This window comes from Limulus polyphemus, unplaced genomic scaffold (genome assembly GCF_000517525.1).
Source record: "Limulus polyphemus unplaced genomic scaffold, Limulus_polyphemus-2.1.2 Scaffold157, whole genome shotgun sequence".
Taxonomy (NCBI): Eukaryota; Metazoa; Arthropoda; class Merostomata; order Xiphosura; family Limulidae; genus Limulus; species Limulus polyphemus.
The window spans coordinates 281,217-305,139 of record NW_013665767.1 but is presented as its reverse complement, the minus strand read 5'-3'; the positions used below and the strand labels follow the sequence as shown (position 1 = coordinate 305,139).

The 23,923-nt window shown below is 34.5% G+C and overlaps 1 protein-coding gene across 1 annotated transcript in view; it reads left to right on the top strand.

The window, feature by feature from the left end:
• Positions 1–4,565: 4,565 nt before the first annotated feature.
• The window catches only part of LOC106476498 (unconventional myosin-Vb-like), a 106,116-nt gene continuing 86,758 nt past the window's right edge, over positions 4,566–23,923 (top strand). Inside the window, exon 1 of the mRNA XM_022381332.1 lies at positions 4,566–5,258. Coding sequence (XP_022237040.1) covers positions 5,168–5,258 — 91 coding nt within the window. The 5' untranslated portion in view covers positions 4,566–5,167. The remainder of the gene's footprint in view (positions 5,259–23,923) is intronic.

Here is a 23,923-nt window from a genome sequence, read left to right as displayed (position 1 = left end):
CAAAATAGTTCAATGGAGTAGATTAAAATGAACTGTTTGAGGTAAAATCACAGCAGTCGCCATCTGTTGTTGTCAGTTTTAACAAAATGTAATGGTAGGGGGATAAATTATAATTTAAATAAAAAAGGTAAGAATCCATATTCTCATTAATCTTTGTTCGCAACTTTTGTAATTATACTAATAAGTTGTATGACAACATTATATCGAGATGAGAAAATAACTTTGCTAACAACAGGATACAAAGACTGCTGCATTGCAACTTAACATTTAGAAATATTTTATCTTATAGCTGAAGTATAACATTACCAAAAACGCTAAGCACTTGAATATTAGCGTATACCTATCTTTGTAAACAAACACTGTATCTTTTGTATGTTATTGAAGTGAAGCCATTTCTGTCAGTCTGTTAAGCCTTGTTAGCAAGATAACATTGAAGTTACATCTCATCCTTGTCGTAGTTACAAAAATTATACAATGTTTATGATATATTGAGATATAGCTTGATTTGTTATGAATAACTAACATTGTATTTAGTTAAGATCTGACAAACTTCACCATAATTTTATAAAGGTAAGCAATATTTAAGTTGCGAATAGGCCTTACTACGCTTCCAAGGGGACGATATACTTACTGTCCTTACTGAAATCAACTATATATTTATATATATATAGCTTTAAAGTGAAAATAACCTATCTATATATGTATAGGTTATCTTCACTTTTAATCATAACTTTTTTAAAGATAACGTTAAAGGTTACCATGTGACTTTAACAGGCGTGAAGAGTTATGACAGAATTTAAGGTCTAATTTAACTGTACTATGCTCAATACCTAGATGATACCATTTAAAGATTAATTAAACGATTACGGAGCTCAAACTAATTCTTATTCATTAACTAAAGTCAGTGATATACTTATCACCCCAGTGGCACAGCGGTATGTCCGCGGACATACACCGCTAGAAACCGGGTTTCGATACCCGTATGGGCAGAGCACAGATAACCCATTGTGTAGCTTTGTACTTAACTCCAATCAGGGTTATTGTGTTTTTTTTTGGGGGGGTTATTAACACCTTAATGAATTACATAGCCTATTAAATCGTTTATAAGTAAGTTTATTAATTCTTATATATATATATATATATATTAATTGTCTGAGCATACTACTGTTTTACCACACTATTAAAATAAGTGTCAGGATTCGGGTGTTATTTTTAAGACATTACTGAACAATAATTAATTTTTTCAGTGTAAAACTCTGTTTTCTGAAATAGAAACACACGTTTACTGAGAATAAAAGGTCTTTAACACTTTTAGTATTGAACTTACCTTGTTTAGTTGCGTTACTTCATTCATATAAATCACACCATATCAATCGTTGTTCATATATATTTATAGTGCCTAGACCACTAATATGTCCAACCCGTCCTGATGATCTCTGGTATCGGGCGAAAGGCCTCGTCGGCACTGGATATGGCAGATGTGGTGTGGTTGACATTTTATAACATATTATTCTTTTGATATCTAAAGGACAACTAATGCTAACGTCTGTATATGCGTGCTAGTATGTGTGTATGTATGTTTTTAGCTCGATAGTTTAAGCCTACAATAATGGTTTGGTTTTGGTTTGGTTTGTTTGTTGGAATTTCGCGCAAAGCTACACGAGGGCTATCTGTGCTAGCCGTTCCTAATTTAGCAGTGAAAGACTAGAGGGAAGGCAACTAGTCATCACCAACTCTTTTACCAACGAATAGTGGGATTTACCATTACATTATAACGCCCCTATGGCTGAAAGAGCGAGCATATTTGGTGGGATGGGAATTCGAACCCGCGACCTTCAGATTGCGAGTCGAGCGCCCTAGCCACCTGGTCATGCCAGGCCCCCTACAATAATTATGAGAACAAAATATTAAAAATAAAAGATAATAACGCATGAATTGTATTTGAAAAACTGCTTTATAAATGCATTTCGTTTATTGAATTAAGTTTTACGAATGAGAATATGCCAAGAGAAATATAAAAACAGCGGTAATATAACGATTATCAATTAGGAATTATCGTTTAAAATTATGATAAATATATTTTAAAATAATTTATGTGTAAAGTTACTCTCTCCAACAAATCGTTAAAAGTATAAAACAGGTTTTTCTATCGTAATTTCAGTCGATAAAACTCATTCTTAATCTTGTCCTGTGTAAATGCTATTTATGAGAGAACCATAAAGTTGTAATGGCTGTTAAGATTATAAAAAAATCTGTATACTCTGAAACGAGATAACACTAGACCATTACTTGATTAAACACTAATATTTTAGCATCCAAGTCTAGCACCATTAAATAATTCTGAGATAATCAAATGCAAAATAAATGGTTATTCTAAATAGTTATTCAGATACTTCATTTCACAACTATAAGGTTAATACAATACAAGACAAAACCCAACAGATTAAACATTTAAGACCACAAACTGACTTTCAATAATTTAACTTTTATCCTCAACAAAACGCTAAACTACATAACTGGTAGAAACTCATTTAGCTAAACTTTAAAATAAACCATTTATAACGACACATCAATCATGCGAAAGTTATAAACCTAAGAGGAAAATTCTGACAAAGAATACACTTTTCTTTAAGAGCTACGAGTGACTTCCACATATTTTTTTCTCTCCCAAACGAGAGGTAATATAATAATATAATTATTTTCATTATTCTGTCAACATTTAACTTATAATTAAAAAGAATTCGAAATTTCAATAGCAACAATTATATTATTATGGGCTGCCATACTGAGTAATTAATTATCGGCTCTGAGTAATATCCAACAGATGTCGCTAAATGCAAAGATGTACTTTAGGTGTTATTTCTCAGTATTTCGATTTCAGCAATGATAAAGTTATTGAAAGTAATTTAAAACTTTACTACGTTGTTTAATAACAATGCGTATATAGATGTGGCTAGAATGCGTCAAAACATAAGTTCTGCCCGTCAAAGCAAAGATAATTTTTTCAACAAACTTTAAAACGGGAGGGTTAAACATATTGACGTGAATTACGTCCACCCAGTTATTCATCATAATTATAAGTAATTCACTACATTTATATAAATTAAATGCACTAGCACATACAGGAAGGGGATATGTGTTGTGCCTAGAAACTCTCCTGTTACAGCTGAAAGTTTTTCATTTTGTGAACGAAAATATTTTGATTCCCGCACATGTATTGTTGGAGTCTTCAACAATATGTGATTACAAAGACACCAGTTCTTTATTTTATGCAAATATTTCTTAAAGTACTATTTGGTCTTTATTTGGACCTACTGTGCTTTGGAAGCTCGATTTGAAATATCTGCCTGCGCTCCAGATTTAGTTATGTTTATTGTCGGATTGTGCTTTGAGATCTATTACATAAAGTAACACAGCGCTCAAACGTTTAAATTCATGCTGGTTTAACATATCGAACATTGATAGATGGCAGTAAGAAGTTATGTTCGCAAACATCCGAGTAACGATACTAAATACTTGTCATCAAATAAAAAATATGTTCAATAAAGTAATCCATTAAAAAATAATAATCTAACAGCTAAATAAGCAATGTATCAGTAGTGCTAAATAGAATGTAAATAATGTAATGCAGTTAATAACTCACGAAATATTCATGTTATTTTATTGACTTAGTATTTGCGTAATGTTTTAACTTGGGCGCTTGGAAAAGTCTTTAAACAATCTAAGTTATCGATATCTTTCCTTGAAACGTAGCTGATGTCAATGTTTTTGAACTGTATATTTAAATTACAAATACACGTTTTATCTGTATTTAAAATACTTGAACTAAATACGAATTTGCTAAGGTTTTTATCTCTCAAATGATCTGTTTTCAACTCATACCAATCATACAAAGTATAATAGTGTTAGTATTAAACAAAACAATGGTACTCTTTTATATCATTTCATTTGAATATTTCTAGTCAGCACCAATACTTAAATTCATTTCACATAACAAATACCCCCCTCCCCCTCTCAGACTGTCTACAGTAACATCCAGTGTAATCAACGAAAAGTGCAAGTCTTACAAAAATAATTTTAAATTTTATTATTTCTTATTTAAACAACTGCTTACTGGTAAAAAGTTCAATCTGAAGCAAGCTTCTCTGTTTTTATGATAGAGAATGTTACTTAACCTGCTTTAATCCCCCCTCCCTATCTTATTGGTTACTGGGCAAAACCGCTTTACCTGATTCAGCCACCGTCAACAAAGCGACGGCAGCGCCTGCGGCGGCATAGGGGCCAATCAGCTCGAACAGTGCGCGCGCCCGTTCCCGCCGTCGCTAGGGTCACGGTTAGCGAGCGGTCTTGTGAAGATGGGAGGTCTCTGTGACTGTAGGTGCCTGCGGGCCTCTATCTGCCTGAGGTGGGTACTTCTGTACACGTGCAGTCTTATGTTTAGTAGCTATAGTTAGTTAAGGTGTTATGAGTGAGCGAACAACACGCAAATTCAAAAGGTTGGTCCTGTTCATAAGAAAATTATTAGAAAGCGTTTACAAAGGGGATAAAGAAATATTTTAATCAGTTAAAACGTGACGCTAAGTTGTTGAATGACTTGTTAGGTGAGCTTACTCTGAACTTGGCCTCTTCAAGGTCCATTTCCGACAGGTAGGCTTAGCAACGAATTCATATTGAGGTAGAGGCTGCAGATCAACGCGGGAGAAAGCTACTTACCTGTAGTTGTGTCAGAAAGTAGAACTAGAACCTGGCCATTATCAGTATAGCAATTTTGTGAGTGAGCGTCTGTCACATTTCTTGAGGTAGATGATTAATTACTATTTATAATTAGAACGAAACCATCTAAACATTGGTTGATAGTCCGTGAGTTTAATAACCGAAAATGATGACTGCTGCTTCTACTTGATTTTAAAGCTTTAGCTACTTCACAATACGGGTACTTTTTTGTTATAGTGCTTTGTTAAGTTTCGGGTGTGTTAAAAACGCTTTTTTTGTGTAACCCAACTAAATTGTTCAAAACTTTACAATTATATTATTAAAAACTACGATTTGTCTCTAGGACATTTCGTGTGTACAGTGCCGGTTTTTGAACAGTGTATCTCATGCTTAATGCTCGACTGCGTAGAACTGCGCGACCGGATGATTCATCAGAAGTGCTACAGTGACAGTAATGGCAACACTTGGACTGTCGAAAGTTTTCATTTTGGACAAATATTTTACAGAACTGCAGAAATTCTGGGAGACAGAACGTAAGTTGCAAGGTAAGCTCGGCTTTTAAGTCACACTGTTAAATATACGTTCAGTGAAATGACTAGGTTAAAACTTAGGCCTTGCGTGTATTTCATACTGGCTTCTATGACTCCCACTACTACTACGAGAGCATAAAATAAAGCTTTCAAACCTACAATTTTTTACATCATTTTTTATTATTTCCAGTTCCATATATTTTGTTCTCTTTGTTTGTATCTTTATAAACTGCAACCACAGCTTTTGTTCTATAATAATTATAATTCTTCTCAGCTTTAATGATATTTAAATATATAAACAGATCAATTAACAGTTAATTATATAAACTTTCAACGTTGCAGATGGCAACTTTCTTCATAAAATAGTAACTATGGTATGAATTTAAGCGTATTTTCATGATAAATATCGAATATCTACAATATAATGTTCAAATTTCAATTATTGTTTATAGAGTCTAGTTCTATTGAGAAGTAGTCAACTGGCGAATACTGTTTGTGTTAATAAATTTTGTCGTATCCTTTATGTGAAGAGAATTAGTATTTTAATTCTCATACACTGCTGTTTGTGTTAATAAATTTTGTCGTATCCTTTATGTGAAGAGAATTAGTATTTAATTCTCATACACTGCTGTTTGTGTTAATAAATTTTGTCGTATCCTTTATGTGAAGAGAATTAATATTTTAATTCTCATACACTGCTGTTTGTGTTAATAAATTTTGTCGTATCCTTTATGTGAAGAGAATTAATATTTTAATTCTCATACACTGTTTTTAGTCAATTTAGTGGTTAGGGCGCTTGACTCGCAATCTGAGGGTCGGGGGTTCGAATTCCCGTCTCACCAAACATATTCGCCCTTTCAGCCGTGGGGGCGTTATAATATACGGTCATTCCCACTATTCGTTGGTCATATAGTAGCCCAAGCGCTGGCGGAGGGTGGTGATGATTAGCTGCACTTCCCTCTTGTCTTTCACTGTTAAATTAGGGACGGCTAACACAGATAGCCCTCGTGTAGCTTTGCGCGAAAAATTCAAAACAAACAAGTGGGAAAGTTTATCACAAGTATCACGTTAATTTTCTTTTTCCGAAGAAATTAGTAGAATATTGTATATTGAAACAATTTCACGCAAGTCGCCGAACATTCGTAGAATTAACGTTGTCATTCATATCACATACCAGCGATTGATCAAAGAATTGAAGTTGACAAGCGTAATATTGTTTTGTGTTGAACAACCTCGCGGTAGCCAACTGAAGCGATTAAACGACACCTGTTCTCCACTACTCATACTTGCTTAATAAAACTAGATGTACTTCCGCAGGTTTCCCGAAGGTGTTCTATTTTAATAGTAAATAAAACCAAAATTAATCGTAAAAATTATTTATATTTTTTGCTTTTAACGTTTATATGTCATGCTGTATTTTAGCCTACAGAGTGCATAATTCTTCTCGAGATTCATGTACAAATTGCAACGTTAAGCGTCCCTTAAGTGACATTATTTTAGTGTCTAAAACAAAAGTACAAGCGATCGTTTTCAAACATATCCCACAATGCCTCAAATGAACAATACCTTTCTCAGCCTTGCGCCCGTAGCTTTGATGTTACGAACTTACTAAACTATAAAATAAATCTTGAATCTTTTGATATATTTTTTTTGCAACCAGATAGTTAAATATGAAATTTTGATTAAAAAACAAATGGATAATAAAATATGTTAGATTTGATTTTCTTGGGTTACTTTTGTGTGCCTAGAAATTTCACTTCTATGAAAATGATTTTGGAGCTAATTTTCTACACCATTCTTGTTTTCTGAATGATTTCTATTTCGAACAGTTTGTAAAAATAAGTAATGTTTTGGTACTCCATGAAAGGATAACATTCCCTTCAAAGTGGAAGTGGTTAATTTAAGGAATTGGCATGATCGGACGCATTTAATACCTTCCATTAGATTCTTTATCAACTGATGCCTTTCTGTATTGATACTGTACGTTAACTACTTTATGTGTTTTACCAAAACATCTTCAAAGCTGGTCAGTACTGCCTCGAAATATTATTTTACACGTGAATCAAACTTAGTATGAATAAGCACAGAGGGAATATAAGTTAATATTGGGAAAGAAACATCTGTATTCTAACTGCTTGTATTTTCTTTTGGTACGTTTCAGTGATGATCTGATGGATATTATCATAAGCTATTCCAGAACACAAGTGTAAGCCAATAATAATCCAGTATGTAGAGTTTTGTTGGTAGAAGATAACTTCGTGACTGGTAAACATTCGTTACACCTGCAAGATAAGTTCTACGATATGCCACTAAGCGATAAATTTCATATTTCTCTAAATTAACACAGGTGGCGACAGATTTACTTGAATCCGGAACATGCAGATGAAAACGAACTGAATTTTTGTCTACAAATAATTCGTAATTATTTCCATCCGAATACACTCACAAAAAATTAAATACAATCACCAGCATAAACTGTTTTTGTTTTTTATTAACGCATATTTGCTGAAATAAATACACACTTTTTTACAGTTAAGTGACACGTACTCTTTTCGCCAACACTCAATAGCATTAAGGTCAAGGTCGTAACTTGCAATAAGTCGTTCTCAAACACATTTTGTATAGTGATTTTTAAGGTCTGTCGGGAGAGCCATTCCAATTGTAATGATGCAATTAATAACTGATAATAGTGTATTATTATTATTCGCCTTATCAAGGATCATGTGTGGACAAGAGTATGTTTTAGTTGTATTTTGCCCCCCCCCCCTCCCTTTAAAGCTGTTGTTGAAGAATATCTGCCAAATTTCAACTATTGTATTTATCAACACTTTAATTAAGGACAATAAAACATGTATATGGAGATAAAATCAAGTCCATTTCTCTCTACAGAGCTCCAGTGTTCTGCAACTTCATCAATATATTTATTGTTTTGGAAAAGTTGTTTAATACTAATCAGTTGTTAAACGTAAAATATTTCTTATCTGGCAATTATATCATATATTATATTGACAAAGTATGATCTTCTACTGTGTGCTGATGCTTGAATCGTGCTCGTTGACGTAAATGAACTTTTAAGTAAGAGTTTATAAGATATTTCTATGTTAATGAAGCTGTGGATAATTTCCTCCAGGCACTTCATGAACAGACTTGTGTCTTAGATTGAGAATATAATTCTAGGTGTTATATAGGTCACGTACTTAATCTACGGTTAACTACAGAGGGAAATCAAAACAAAATTCTAATGAATTGCGTATGATAATTAAAAACACGATAGCATTTATTGACCGGATGCTTCTTCATAGTGATAAGAATTTCCTGCCTGACTAACGCACGTGTTATATTAAGCCAGTGTTTATTTCGATGTTTTAAAAATAGCAAATAATTTGATGTTTGTTTTACCAGACGTATAAACGAATCATGTGTTTTTTCTTCAACAAAATGCGTGAAGTAAAATAAACACTAAAACAGTAGGGTATGTTCATTAGATATTTATACGGGTTGTCAAAATAGTTACGAAGTAAATGTAAAAGTACGTTAACATGCATTTCCTATGTATATGTTGTTTCGTCTCAATCTTTACACATAACAAATACATTCATTGGTGCCCAAGTATACTTCTGAATATCTTTTACTCTTACTGGCCACCGAAATGTACACTTGAATACATTTTACTCACTAGTGTACTGAATATACTTTTGGGAATATTTTTACTCTGACTAATGTCCTGAATATACTTTTGGGAATATTTTTACTCTGACTAATGTCCTGAATATACTTTTGGGAATATTTTTACTCTGACTAATGTCCTGAATATACTTCTGGGAATATTTTTACTCTGACTAATGTCCTGAATATATTTTTGAGAATATTTTTACTCTGACTAATGTCCTGAATATATTTTTGGGAATATTTTTACTCTGACTAATGTCCTGAATATACTTCTGGGAATATATTTACTCTCACTAATGTGATAAATATACTTCTGAGTATCTTTTACTCTCATTAGTGCCCTATATTAACCGCTGAGTGTTTTACTCTCAGTGTAGCTAATGCCCTAAATATACTCTTGAGTACATTTTACTCTCACTAGTGTCCTGAATACACTTCTGTGTGCTTTTACTCTCACCGATGCCCTGAATTTATTTGTGAACCCCATATTCAATTACTACAGTTCTAAGTACACGGTTAAGCCCTAAATATATTTTTTAACGTTGAGTAAGTGCTGTGTTACTTGTATAAAAGTGACGTAATTAGGATTTGGGATTGTGTGTGTGGGAGTACAAAGGATGTAAAAAGAGTCAGTTTATATATTTTTTTTCTAGTCGTTTTTTTACAAATCTCAGAACCATCTTTACGGTGGTAGGGAGCAGCAACCCGCCATGGGGGACAGGACTATCACCCCCCCCCCCCACCACCACCAAATGGTTACAACACCGTATACTTAAACGTACTAAACTTTGCGATTGTTTCTGAACACAAACCATACGGGTTTAGACATTAATTTTATACTAAGCATAATGTATTTTTCTTAGCATAAAAGGAATTTGATATAATCGGGAATAAAACAGTAATAAAATTTTCTCTTAAGTAAAGGTTTCCGTCAGCATTAATTATTTTTCTTTTCACGTGAGTTAGTAAAAAGTAAGGACGGGTGTAATTACACATAAGTTCACGTGACATCTTTTAATCTCGCACTAGGCCATGAAAGCGACGCCGTCCTTTCGTGAGCACGAGCTTTAAGAAGCAAAACACGTGAAACTAGTCACGAGCTACATTACAGGTGTTAGTTTGCTTGGTTTACTATGTCTAGTTTTTTTTGTGATTATACAGAAAGTTAACAAGGTGATTTAAGGATGGCGATATTCATCTGCGCAGTACCAGCTAAAATACTACTTTCTTTTGTTTTTCCTCCATCTAAAACTGGCTGTTTTCAACACGACGTACCATCATCAACGGATGTGTGAAGAAACGACCATTATGTTGGGAAGTGTAACCTGATTTGAATAAATTAAAACGCCACCTGTGTTAAAAAGTTATGTACACAATACCATGCAGGTACACCTGTAGTTATACATACAGCACCATAAGTATAATAGATACTTGTATTACATAGCTAAGCGTACAGTAACGTACACCAAATAGGTTACATACATGTTAACATACGCTTAAAAGGTACAGATATACTACGCAGTTACACGTACAGTATTATACACCTAACGGCTTCAGCTGTACAATACAGTTACACGTACAGTAATATACACCTAATGGCTTCAGCTGTACAATACAGTCACATATACAATAACATACTTCTATACTACGCCGTTTAATATACAATAACATACTTCTATACTACGCCGTTTAATATACAATAACATACTTCTATACTACGCCGTTTAATATACAATAACATACTTCTATACTACGCCGTTTCATATACAATAACATAAACATACGTCTTATTGCAACTCCATTCCTTTAAAGTTTAAGTGAAAAAATAACTATGAAGTTTCAATTGTTTTCATGTTCAATAAACTTAGTTTATTGTAGTTGTGCATAGTTTCACGTACGATAACACACACCAATACTATTTAGTTTCACGTACGATAACACACACCAATACTACTTAGTTTCACGTACGATAACACACACCAATACTACTTAGTTTTATGTACGATAACACACACCAATACTACTTAGTTTCACGTACGATAACACACACCAATACTACTTAGTTTCATGTACGATAACACACACCAATACTACTTAGTTTCATGTACGATAACACACACCAACACTATGGTTTCATGTACCGTGACGTAAACCTGATACGCACATCTTTGACATGTATCTAAACGATACACGTGTGCATGTTTACATAACTCGATGAATACAGATACATAAAGACGCATACAAACAGTAACTTTATTGAAACATGTATATACATATGTGAGAGTTTTCTTGTCCAGTTATGGACGTTTTGTTTTGAACAAATATTATATTTTTAAGATTTCATGATATTGGATGTGAAGATGCAAAACACAGATTTGGAGAAAAACACAATACATCAAACAATTCTAGAGAAACTTAACTAAAATACTGAAGGCTCCAAGTCCTGCGATACTCTTGGAACTCTTTAAATCGTCGATCGTGGTCTGTTTGATTATCCACTGTTGCTCAATACTACTGTTTTCATTGTAACAAGCTTCTGCGAAGCATAGCGATTTAACGTTAGCTTCTCATCAAACCAAGCTACCTACATAGAACGAAGAATTACCCCAGCAGTTAATTTAATATACAGGTCTGATTTTAAGCCACACATCTCTGAAAGCTTCCCACAGATCCTCAAATGAACAAAAGTCGTTCGATATTCGAAAAGATGACTTTAAATGTATGTCTGAGAAAGGGACAACATGAATCATTCTCCATGGTCCGTAGAAACTTTTGTGGTCTCGTCCTTCTTGGCGTCCTGGTTATGCCTCTTCACTAGGTGGCTCTGTGGTAAGTCCGAGGGATGTTTATGCTAAAAATCGGTGTTAGATACCCACGATAGGCAGAGCACAGATAGTCCATTGTGTACCTTTGCGCTTAACAACAAACAAACGAAATCCTGGTCATACAACGAGGGGATTTCATCTCACATAACTGATGTCGGTACTTTTTTCTGTCAGTAACTAGAGTTCACCTTTGTTGTACTGTGAAATTTGTAAGATTTATCTTTCATACTATATGAAAAGTTTGTGGCAACCATAACATCGTACGATTTTGTTTACTTGCGTATCCAGTCCTTTTTCTTGCTTCAGTAATTCCAGTACACTCTGACCATTTTTACAACAACCTCCTCTCTCACGCGAAAGGTATTTTTTGTACAGTTTTCTGCCTATTTTTCTTTCGACAATGTGACCGGGAAGCAGCTCCGAGCACTCGTGGTTTGTGTTACTTTACAAAAGTGTTATGGATTATACTGAACAATTATTTACTGGGTGGGTAGGGTGATGCATTTTGGATGACTAGTCTTCGGATGGGGCACTGTTAAGGTGATTTTACATCCTTTTTTGGGCTGTGCTGATCTCATATTGTTGTAAATAAACACCTATGAAATTAATGTGCCCCGAACTTTGCACCCCTTTGCTGTTACGCTGTACGAACATTCTTCCCCTAAAAAGGTTGTGACATATTCTACTACCCATAAATTAATTCATGGCGGCATTGCACTTTATCAGTTTTAAATTTTGTTACCCCATTTATACAGTTTATACGTTTGGATCAAGGTGTACTTTAAACCATTTTCTCTGGTTGTACTTTGATTGCATAATTTTATAGTTGGTTGTTCGTCATTTTATTTTTTATCTATCGATCATATCAGGCCATTAAGAAATAAGACAGAAACCGGCGTTTACAAATAGTAATATGTCGCAGAGCGTAATTTGTAATAGTTACCTTAATAGTTACGTTATTTCAGATGCACTTAATGTATAGTTCTCTAGGAATACGGTTGTTTAAGTTACCCTTAAATAACGAAACACCAAAGAATTTACGTGCGTAGTTTTATGGTCAATTAACTTAATGCACGTATTTCTCTGTTGGTCTTTCTTCTTTTAACTTGCTTGATTACAAAAACTGTGTTCACGCATATAACTTTATATGTTGAACCTAGGTATGTTGAGATTTCAGACAAGATGGCCGTCTGTAGAGTTTAAAAACTACTTTCCTCAAGGTTCTCGTGAATTTTGTTACTGACTGGGCCATTGAAACACATAGAAAAGAATCCGGCATGGTGTTTTAGTTGTTCTTTATTGTCCGGTTCTTTTCTAGCGCTAAAACACAAGATAAACAGGTAGAACAGGTAGTAGTAATGATCCTAGGTCATGAATAACCTGACTAACAGTGTAAGGCCAGTTTTTAGTGTTAGCATGCAATGCAATTCACATTTTATTTCAGCGATAATTCTGGGTTCACAAAAACGTTAATATAATCCGTTAGATACTGAGAGTATGGCAAGCCTAGTTTTAGTTTAAAACTGTAAGACTCAACAGTTACAGCTGTAAAGCAATTGCAAAGATAGAAATTAGATATTGAACGTTATAATGAATAAGTTTAGGCCTAACTTTAATATTGTCCTTTCAGAAACCTGAGTTAAAATTAATTGAAATTATATTTTCATATCCAATATTCGAATATTTATGGTCAGTTCTCATGATTAATTTAATGTTGCTGTAGAATACCAAACCAAAACCTGTAGTCTAAAAAGTGTCACGTTGCCAGTGATATTTTGATTTATTAGTGGGCGTGTTGCCATTTTCTTCAGGTTTTTTTTTCGCCATTTTCTGGACTGATTTACATGACGGGAGAACCCAGAGTCAGAAAATCATTATTTAGGTCTCGTATCTTGCAGTTTTTTGTGAGAAGTTAATCTAATTCTCGGTATGTTGAAGAGTCTATTCATCATTCAGATTTTATACAAAAAGCAAAAACTTTATTCGTAAGGAAAATATTCATGGCGCAAGTAACAGAATGCTTACTGGCTATTTTTGTTACTAGTAAATAAGGAAACCCGAGATTTCGCAGAAAAACGTAGAGTAACGGAAAAATCCACATGAGCGTGAACAAACGACAGTAATGTGTAAAGGACATTAAAAGGGCAGGAGCTCACTGTGGGTTGCCCCCAGTATACATGGTGTGAAGAGCCATAAGAAGCAAACAAATCCTCTTTTATTCCTATTCAATCGGAAATATATTTATTCCTATTCAGTCAACCTTATAAACATTTTAAAAATCTAAAACTACACGGTGAATTATTGTGTATTAACATGTTATTTTTACTGCAAGTCCTAGTGTGCCATGCTTTTTTAAAACTGAAATATTTTTTCCTAATAATGTGTAGCAAGCAAGGTGTGGACTCATGCGTATCTTTCAACAATTGTTGACAATTTTTTATGATTCGAATACGAAAATTTGTTTTTTCACTCACAATCTGCGAATCGCGGGTTCGAATCCCCGTCATACCGAAGGTGCTTGCTCTTTCTGCCATGAGGGCGTTATAATGTGATGGTCAATCCCACTATTCGTTGGTAAAAGAGTAGCTCGAGAGTTGGCGGTGGGGGTGGGGTGTTGACCAGTCTATTACTGCTAAATTAAGGACGGCTTTGCGCGAAATTCCAACACCAAATACGGTAATTTTTACGTGTCATGTGACTTATAACAGGTGTAAGTCGTACAGGCTGGATTGCATTAAGTCAGTCACAACACAAATTGACCCGCTAAATCAAGAACAAATCCATAGTCTCTACTTAGTTTTGACTATTTCTATGCTTTCTTCATGTTTTTTTAATGTTGGATTCAAAATGGCCAATGATTATCCGATTTCATTCTGTGAAAACGATTAATCTATTTCAGAACTTCAAAATCGTCTTATTATTTGTTTCTCCATCTATTGAGAGATAACTGAACTTCAATATATTGTAAGGATAATCAGAAATACAGGTTTGGATCATTTGTACTGTGTAGTAGTATGGTAATAAATTGTATTTAAGCGTGATAATAAAACAGCACACTTGGATCCATTGAAAGTAAGATACAAACATTTAGACTGATTAAAATATTACAGCTTCATACATTTTACTAAGTGTGACATGAATAGTTAAATAATAAAAAAGACACTTCTGTTAGAATTGGACAAAACACAAGAGTTGAGTATCTAAAGAAGTAAAGACTTTCAGCTGTTCCTTGAGCGTGTTTTATTTTTCTAGTCACTATAGCATTCGAAATCGAAATATCTAATAATATATATATATATACACAGATGTGTTCATCAAATTCTCTTATCAAGGATTGTGTCAGTTCTAACGAAAAATTTGCTCATTTATTTCAACACCAAAACAGTTAATAAATTTAGTTTGTTTGTTTTGTTGTTGAATTTCGCGCAAAGCTACTCGAGGGCCAGGCGAAACTATCCAATAGACTATCTGTGCAATGCCCATCTCGGGTATCGAAACTAGATTTTGTGTGTGATAAACCATCATACTTACCTCTAAGGGGCCTAAGGAATTTAGAAGCAAACCTTTCAGTTTTTTCATTCTCCATGCTCTTATTTCTGTTACTGACTATAAAATGCACATAGAAATACATTAAATATATATATATATATATATATATATATATATTAAGAACTAAGTATTTTTGTTGGAAAGCTTGACAATTTTGGAACAAAGTCTTTTTGATGTTGTACTTAAGTATAAATAACACACTCGATCAAGAACGATTAGTCGGCTCCTACTGAGTTCAGTTTTTCATATTTAATCTCTGCCTCATGTGAATATACTTGTATTCACACACACACACGTACTACTACATACATACATCAAAAACGCAAGTAAGCCCATTGGCAATAGTATATATACTCTTATACTTGGTTAAGACTACCGTCATTCTCTGCCAAGTTTAAAATCAATGGACGAAATCTGGGCTCTCAGGTGTTCAGGGGTAACAAGAGGGTGTGTTACTAAAGAAAAAGACCTTGGACAGTTTTCTACCCCCTGGAGACAAGTTTAGAAGACCCTACCTGGGGCAGGCTTGGCGCCTCTTCTCTTTCGTCTAGAGGGTCGGCAGCAAAAGGAATTTGTTTGGTGCTTTCAAAATCTCGCTTTCTACCTTTGTAGGTATATCTAGAAGGGACACTCCTCTCTTCTGATTCGGCTGGGTTCCGCTACTCTGTTGTGCTCTTTTTTTCTTTCTTTTTTGTCAATGTAGTCGGGATCACAATCAAAACACGTGCACGTGCAGTGTCGATGGAATAAGTTTGTAAAGGGACCTAGTAATGGTTGGAGTTGGGATCAAACACATCTACTTAATGACCAATTATCAACCAGCCGCTGTGGTAAGCGCTGATTTTTAATATTCTTGTTATGATATTACTGGATCAAACACATCTACTTAATGACAAATTATCAACCACCCGACGTGGTAAGCGCTGATTTTTAATATTCTTGTTATGATATTACTGGATCAAACACATCTACTTAATGACAAATTATCAACCAGCCGCTGTGGTAAGCGCTGATTTTTAATATTCTTGTTATGATATTACTGGATCAAACACATCTACTTAATGACAAATTATCAACCAGCCGCTGTGGTAAGCGCTGATTTTTAATATTCTTGTTATGATATTACTGAAATGGTAGTCGGCTAAACAAACAAACAAACAAGTGTTTCCATAACGAATAGTTTGGTGTTGCTCTTACTAACCACTTATTGCTTCTTGTGATATGGGCATTACTTGGTTAAAGCAACTTTCTGAAAACAATGAAGTTTGGTAAAACGGCTAAGTAAAACAACTTGGCTGTGATTTACGAGTGTGTGAAATATATCTTTATATTTGAATCAGTGAGTGGTTTGATTTGCTACCATGCAACTACATAAGTCATCACGTCCTACAAATATAATACATATTTCATTAGTCTTCTCACTGACCTCAAGGCTAAACCAGCGCGATGTTCTACCCAAGGACACAGCTTCCTTTGACAGGGAAGCTCTTATGAAAATGACCTTGTGATGGTGGTCGCCACCTGGCAGACAAAGTGAACTTTACTCTAAAGTTTTATTACAGCAATGATTTCAGAGGACAAGCCAGTCACATACGATTTACATGATTTACTAAAGAAAGCAGAAATCTATTTTGTACTTCAGATTTAGGTCAATACGTTAAAAATGAACATTGTGACTATTTCGTTGTTCTACAGTTGTGTCATGTTTAATAGAAGATTCGGGCGCTTTGAGTGGTTAGTCTTAACAGTAGTGTTAAAACCATCAACTCTCTTTAAGGTGTAGTTACACAATAAAACTAATTTGTTTTCCATTTCTCATAAATGTTTAATTTTCGTTGTAGCGCAAGCTTTAACTTTATAAAATAACTATTTTCTTTGGTGTTCTATTTCTATGACCATTCATCAAGTTTGAGATCTACAAAGCTTTATTTTTCACCCGTTTTTACTGTATGTTTTACGCTATCAAAGAGAAAAACAACGTACGTCGTTAAAGCGCTACTTTGTGAGTAATTTATTTATAACATATTTTGTTTTCGAAGACATGTTACACATTAATCACAAAACAACTCTTGTTATGCCAGTACATAAAGTTAATCGCGAATCATGTTAATCGCTTATTTCTTCAGATCTTTTACTACTGATAAATTTCAGTATTTCGGAAACATTTAAAGTTGTGACGTCATTTTATATGCTTGTGAATGTGTGTGATGTAAAGTACTGGCTAGTATTATGTAAATTCACACAAAAAAACAACGAACCCTATTTATTATTTTGGTGTGTTAGAGGGTTTTATAATAACCCAGTAGAACGTCAGGACTAGTCATTTCAACTATTCTGTACTCGGTCTCTGTTAATATTGAATTATCGGTGACAAGAACTACTACTGTTTTCAATGTGCATCGCGAACTTGATTTATCGATATGTCCGATGAGAACAAAGCAAGAACACGAACAAATACCATTGAATAAGACGTATTGAAATAGCACAATATATAGCAGCTGTGACATTGAAACTTCTGAGGAAAACAATGTGATATGTGAACTACAACAGCAACGTTGCAACACATGACAAAAATTTGAAAAAAGGTAAAAATGGAACAACAATAAAGTACAGAATGGTGAGATACGAGGACTAGAAAGGTTTACTTTGAACGTTGTAGAACATAACAATACGTCATGAAAATTTATGAGGAAAGAGTAATTGTAGGAAAGTACAGAATGGTGAGATGTGAGGACTAGAAAGGTTTATTTGGAACGTTGTAAAACATAACAATACGTCATGAAATTTATGAGGAAAGAGTAATTGTCGGAAAGTACAGAATGGTGAGATGTGAGGACTAGAAAGGTTTATTTGGAACGTTGTAAAACATAACAATATGTCATGAAAATTTATGAGGAAAGAGTAATTGTAGGAAAGTACAGAATGGTGAGATGTGAGAACTAGAAAGGTTTATTTGGAACGTTGTAAAACATAACAATATGTTATGAAAATTTATGAGGAAAGAGTAATTGTAGGAAAGTACAGAATGGTGAGATACGAGGACTAGAAAGGTTTATTTGGAACGTTGTAAAACATAACAATATGTCATGAAAATTTATGAGGAAAGAATAATTGTAGGAAAGTACAGAATGGTGAGATACGAGGACTAGAAAGGTTTACTTGGAACGTTGTAGTAACACAACATGAAACTGAGAAGAGCAGTTGGAAAAGTGTACTTGTAATGTTGCATCACACAAAAACATTATATGGACACAATATATTGTGCAATAGGAAAAGTTTCGTCTGTAAATGTGGCAGTACACAACAACGAGACATCAAAATTTCAACAGATGTAAAATAGAGAATGGTATGATGTAAAAATTTAGAAAAAAAAGGTGAACCTGTGGAAGATTTCAACGAAATAGGGGCGTTTGGCTTGAAGGTTGGTTTATTCAGAGATAGCCAGTTATAATTCCGTAACTTACTGCTCACCCGCCAGAATTTGAGCGTTACTTCTGTCTTGGTGTCTTATCTAAAAAATCTCGTGTTCCAATTTTATGATTGATTATCTGGGATCCATCAGTTTTGTAATGATTCTTTAAGAATGCACAACTATAGGTCAAAGGTTAGGTTGGGGTGCACCAAGCACATAATTGGAATTACGTTTACCAAAGAGGAAATTAGCTACTATTTAAAACCAGGTATTTAAACTGAATAATAATAAAAAAGACATATTCCTTAAAATAGTATAGACGGTGTTAGTTTCTGTAGTCAACCAACTTGTTCTGGATTTAGAAGAACAGTGGCTCGAATTGGCTGAGAAAATTATAGCTTTGTAGAAGTGTTTACTTCACGAAGACTTGAAAGTTCGCTGTAGTATAATGTCTATCGTATGTGGGTTGAGAGAAGATAGGGACAGAATGGTTAATATTAGTCACGTGAACAGCCACAACTATACTCTACAAGTAGTGGAAAGGTTTGTTATAATGCAGCTTAGTCGAAGAACCGAAATGGTGAAGACCACTGAAGCTAGGTAAATGACTTAGTACTAATCCACGCCCTCTTTTGCCGTGTTATTATCCAAACCGACCGAGGCCCACAGTAATTTTGTGTTTAGATTGGAAACGTCGCTTCCATCATGTTATTCCATGAGAGTTACTCATTATTTCAGACCCTAAAGAAGAAATTAGGGTGGTTCTGATATAAGCTTGAGACGCTAGTTGGGTCTTTGAATACAAATGAACTATATTTAAATGGCAACTTGGTTGTTTAAAGCATTGATATTGAAAAGCATCAGAGCAATACGTTGAGATGAGCACGCGGATTAATATTGTACCTGTTGTATTTTCTTCCCTAGACGAAACCAAGATGACTCTATAACCTATAGCAACAGGACCTGCCTGACACGTGAAGTTTATATACAGTTATCACATCCTGTTTTGTCCTTGCTGACGGACACTTACTAGAACATGGTTGACTTGATGATAACTCACGTGACGGATAATAGAGGATGTTTCGCACGTTTACTTTATAACTAACTATAAAAAAACAACGCGTTCTTTTAACCTTACTCACAAAATGTTAGATGGATAAAGTCATCATGCTGGTTTATTTTTTTTAATGACAAGATATTTGGTATATGTACGAACTTGGGCTAAGATGTTTTATCAGTGCTGAGACCTTGGTAATGAAAGAGTGTTGGTAGTACTTTGCTTTAATATTGTTGGCGAGACCTTGGTAATTAAGTAACGTTGGTAAACGCTGTGTTTTAATCTTGTTGGCGAGACCTTGGTAATGAAAGAGCGTTCGTTGTTAGCACGTTGTTTTAATCTTGTTGACGAGACCTTGATAATTAAAGAACGTTGGCAAAGGCTGTGTTTTAATCTTGTAGACGAGAACTTGATAATTAAGAGCGTTGGTAGTACTTTGTTTTAAACATATTGACGATGAATTGATAATTAAAGAACGTTGGCAAAGGCCGTGTTTTAATCTTGTAGACGAGAACTTGATAATTAAGAGCGTTGGTAGTACTTTGTTTTAAACATATTGACGATGAATTGATAATTAAAGAACGTTGGTAGAAATGTGTTTTAACCTTGTTAACAAAACCTTGGTTGCCTGACATGGCTTGGTGGTTAGAGCGCTCGGTTCGCAATCTGCAGGTCGCGGGTTCGAGTCCCCGTTACCACGAGGGAGGTTATAATGTGACGGTATATCCTACTATTCGTTTGTAAGAGAGTAGCCCAAGAGTGGTGTAGACTAGTTGACTTCCCTCTAGTCTATCACTACTAAATTAGGGATGTCTAGCGCAAATAGCCCTCGAGTAGCTTTGCATGAAATTCAATAAACAAACAAACAAACAAAACAAACCTATTGAATAAAGTAAACCTTCAAACTTACAAAAGATATTATTAGTTTGAGTTTATTACACTTAATCGAAATGATAAAGTGGACCTGTAAAAGATTGTACTTTACCTAAACTTCTCTTCTGATATATAAGATACAATGTTTATTTAAAAGTTAAATAAGGAGACTAACGTATCTCGAATGTTACACTTCGATCATGAAGAAAAAGACAGATTTACGCGTTAACTTCTTCCTTCAATAAATTAAGAATATTTGATAGCTCCAAATTTCAGTCAGCACATTTGAAGTCCTGAAAGTAATTGAGAATAAAATCATGGCATTTTCTTTCTAAACAAATACAATCGCGATGTATTTATATTAGTTTCGATGAAAGCTTCTGTATGCCTAATACTGTAGTGTTCTTAAAAATGCTCAGTACAATTGTGGGTATTTCAACTATGATTTTTGATTTCGTACAATTGTGGGTATTTCAACTGTGATTTTTGATTTCGTACAATTGTGGGTATTTCAACTATGATTTTTGATTTCGTACAATTGTGGGTATTTCAACTGTGATTTTTGATTTCGCACCGATACATTAGACTTAAATTCCTTTATCATATTGCAATCCTAGCTCTCGGGTTTTATTAGAAAAAAGCTAAACCAGATACGGTAAGAGCGCAACCAATGATTTGTTACTTGCAACTATGAAAAACCATAAAAGTTGAATCGTGTATTTGAGGATAGTATTTTTTGTTGTTTTCTTACTTGTGTTTGGTAAAGTTGTAAATGTCACTTTAAAAAAAATCACGCAAAGCACTTGTATTTTAATTCTCGTTACAAGATCGAATTTGTTTGTTTGTAGTTAAGCACAAAGTTCCAATGGGCTATCTGTGCTCTGCCCACCACGGGTATCGAAACCCGGTTTCTAGCGTTGTAACTCCGCAGACATACCGCTGTGCCACTGGGGGGCAGATCGAGATATAAAGCATTACGTGGTCACTTGTAGCTTTATGAAATGCAGCAGTGTGACGTGGCTGAGAAGCAGAGCGTGGCAAGTTGGTCTTGTCACCTTTTTCCTACAATGCTTAAGGAGTGCCAGTGTCCTAATACCAAACAAACTATTGTCCCCAACAGGAGGGAGTGGGTGGAACGTAAGTATAACAGTCTTTATTACAAGGGCTGTTTTGTAAAAATACTCTTCTTCACAGAAAACGTTTACAGGATCCAAACAAGTATCTCGTTAAACTTTACATTAAACAATCACACTTTTTCACTTACATTTGAAGCTTTTTTTATGCAACGATTAATAGAACACTATCTCTGAAGTTGACAGTAGGAGGGTTTGGTTTAATTTGGTTGTTGTTAAGTACACGGGTACCGAAACCCGGGACAATAGGAGGGAAGTGTGTTTTAATTAAAATATTCTAAAAGTAAAATTTAACCTAAACAGCTTTTATTTGCTTGTAAACCAAGTGTACATTTGTTCGGTGAAATGGAGGTAAAATGAACCATTTCTTTGCACTAACTTAATGAGATTCACATAGGGTTACTTGTGACGAATTTTAGCCACATCTATATCTCCAAGGGCATTAATTATTAATCACTATAGCATAGCTCGTGTTTTCGCACATACATTGATGAATGAGCATAGTTTAAACTTTCACCAACGCTTATTTTTGTTTCTTGTCAGAAGTAGTCCACAGTGATCGTAAAAGCGTGCATTTTCATTGTGATGACCATTTTCGAAGAGTTTTCGAGTTGTTCCATTGTTAATATCCCGTTCATATCCTTGCAATGCACTTTCAGTGTTGAAATCAAATTTATTACCAATATTACGTTCAGTTGAAGACGTTCTTTATATTAGTAGTTACTAGGCTAAGATGGTATGCCTTAGGTATCAATGGGTATTCCAGATAAATAGTATACTTCTCCATCATATGGTAGCATACTCCTGTATAACTGTGTACTCCAGATAAATAGTATACTTCTCCATCATGTGGTAGCATACTCCTGTATAAGTGTGTACTCCAGATAAATAGTATACTTCTCCATCATATGGTAGCATACTCCTGTATAAGTGTGTACTCCAGTTAAATAGTATACTTCTCCATCATATGGTAGCATACTTCTGAATAAGTGTGTACTACAGCTAAGGTGTTATACTGCTCTATCAATGGGCACTGCAGTTAAGATGGTATATTTCCTACATAGCTGGATGCTACAGCTAAGATGATATATTTCCTACATAGCTGGATGATACAGCTAAGATGGTATATTTCCTACATAGCTGGGTGCTACAGCTAAGATGGTATATTTCCTACATAGCTGAATGATACAGCTAAGATGGTATATTTACTACATAGCTGAATGATACAGCTAAGATGGTATATTTCCTACAAAGCTGGATGCTACAGCTAAGATGGTATATATCGTACATAGGTGGGTGCTACAGCTAAGATGGTATATTTCCTACATAGATGGATGCTACAGCTAAGATGGTATATATCGTACATAGGTGGGTGCTACAGCTAAGATGGTATATTTCCTACATAGCTGGGTGCTACAGCTAAGATGGTATATTTACTACATAGCTGAATGATACAGCTAAGATGGTATATTTTCTACATAGCTGGATGCTACAGCTAAGATGGTATATTTTCTACATAGCTGGATGCTACAGCTAAGATGGTATATTTACTACATAGCTGGGATGCTACAGCTAAGATGGTATATTTACTACATAGCTGGGTGCTACAGCTAAGATGGCACACTTCTGTGTGACTAGATACTAGACTAATATCGTATACTTTGGGTATCAGGAAACACTAAACTAACGTAATATACTTTATATGTATGATTGCTACAGGTAGCATAGTTTGTTTATTAGTGTGTAGTAAGCTAAAATGGTATACTTTGTGTGTATCAGCAGCTCCTAATGTAATATGGTATACTTTGAGTATCAGGGTATAATACCCAAGATAATATACTTTATCATGAAACACGGTAGTGGTTTATAATAGGGATCGCTCATTTGTTCTTCTTTATTATTATTATTTAATATTGTTCCGTCAGCCTACAGCAAAAATGGTTGTGAGTATTGTAATAAAGCCTAGACAATATTACTAAACGCATCATTGTGCATTCTGTAGGGTAGTTTTTTTTAAGTTTATTTTACTGCCTAGTAAATAAAAGCGGCTGTATAACCGTTGACACCCAATTGTTTTAATGTAGTCTGTGGTTTATGTGGAGTCTCATAATGGTATATACATGCATACGTATATACATGTAACTGCGTGCAGACCGTGGATG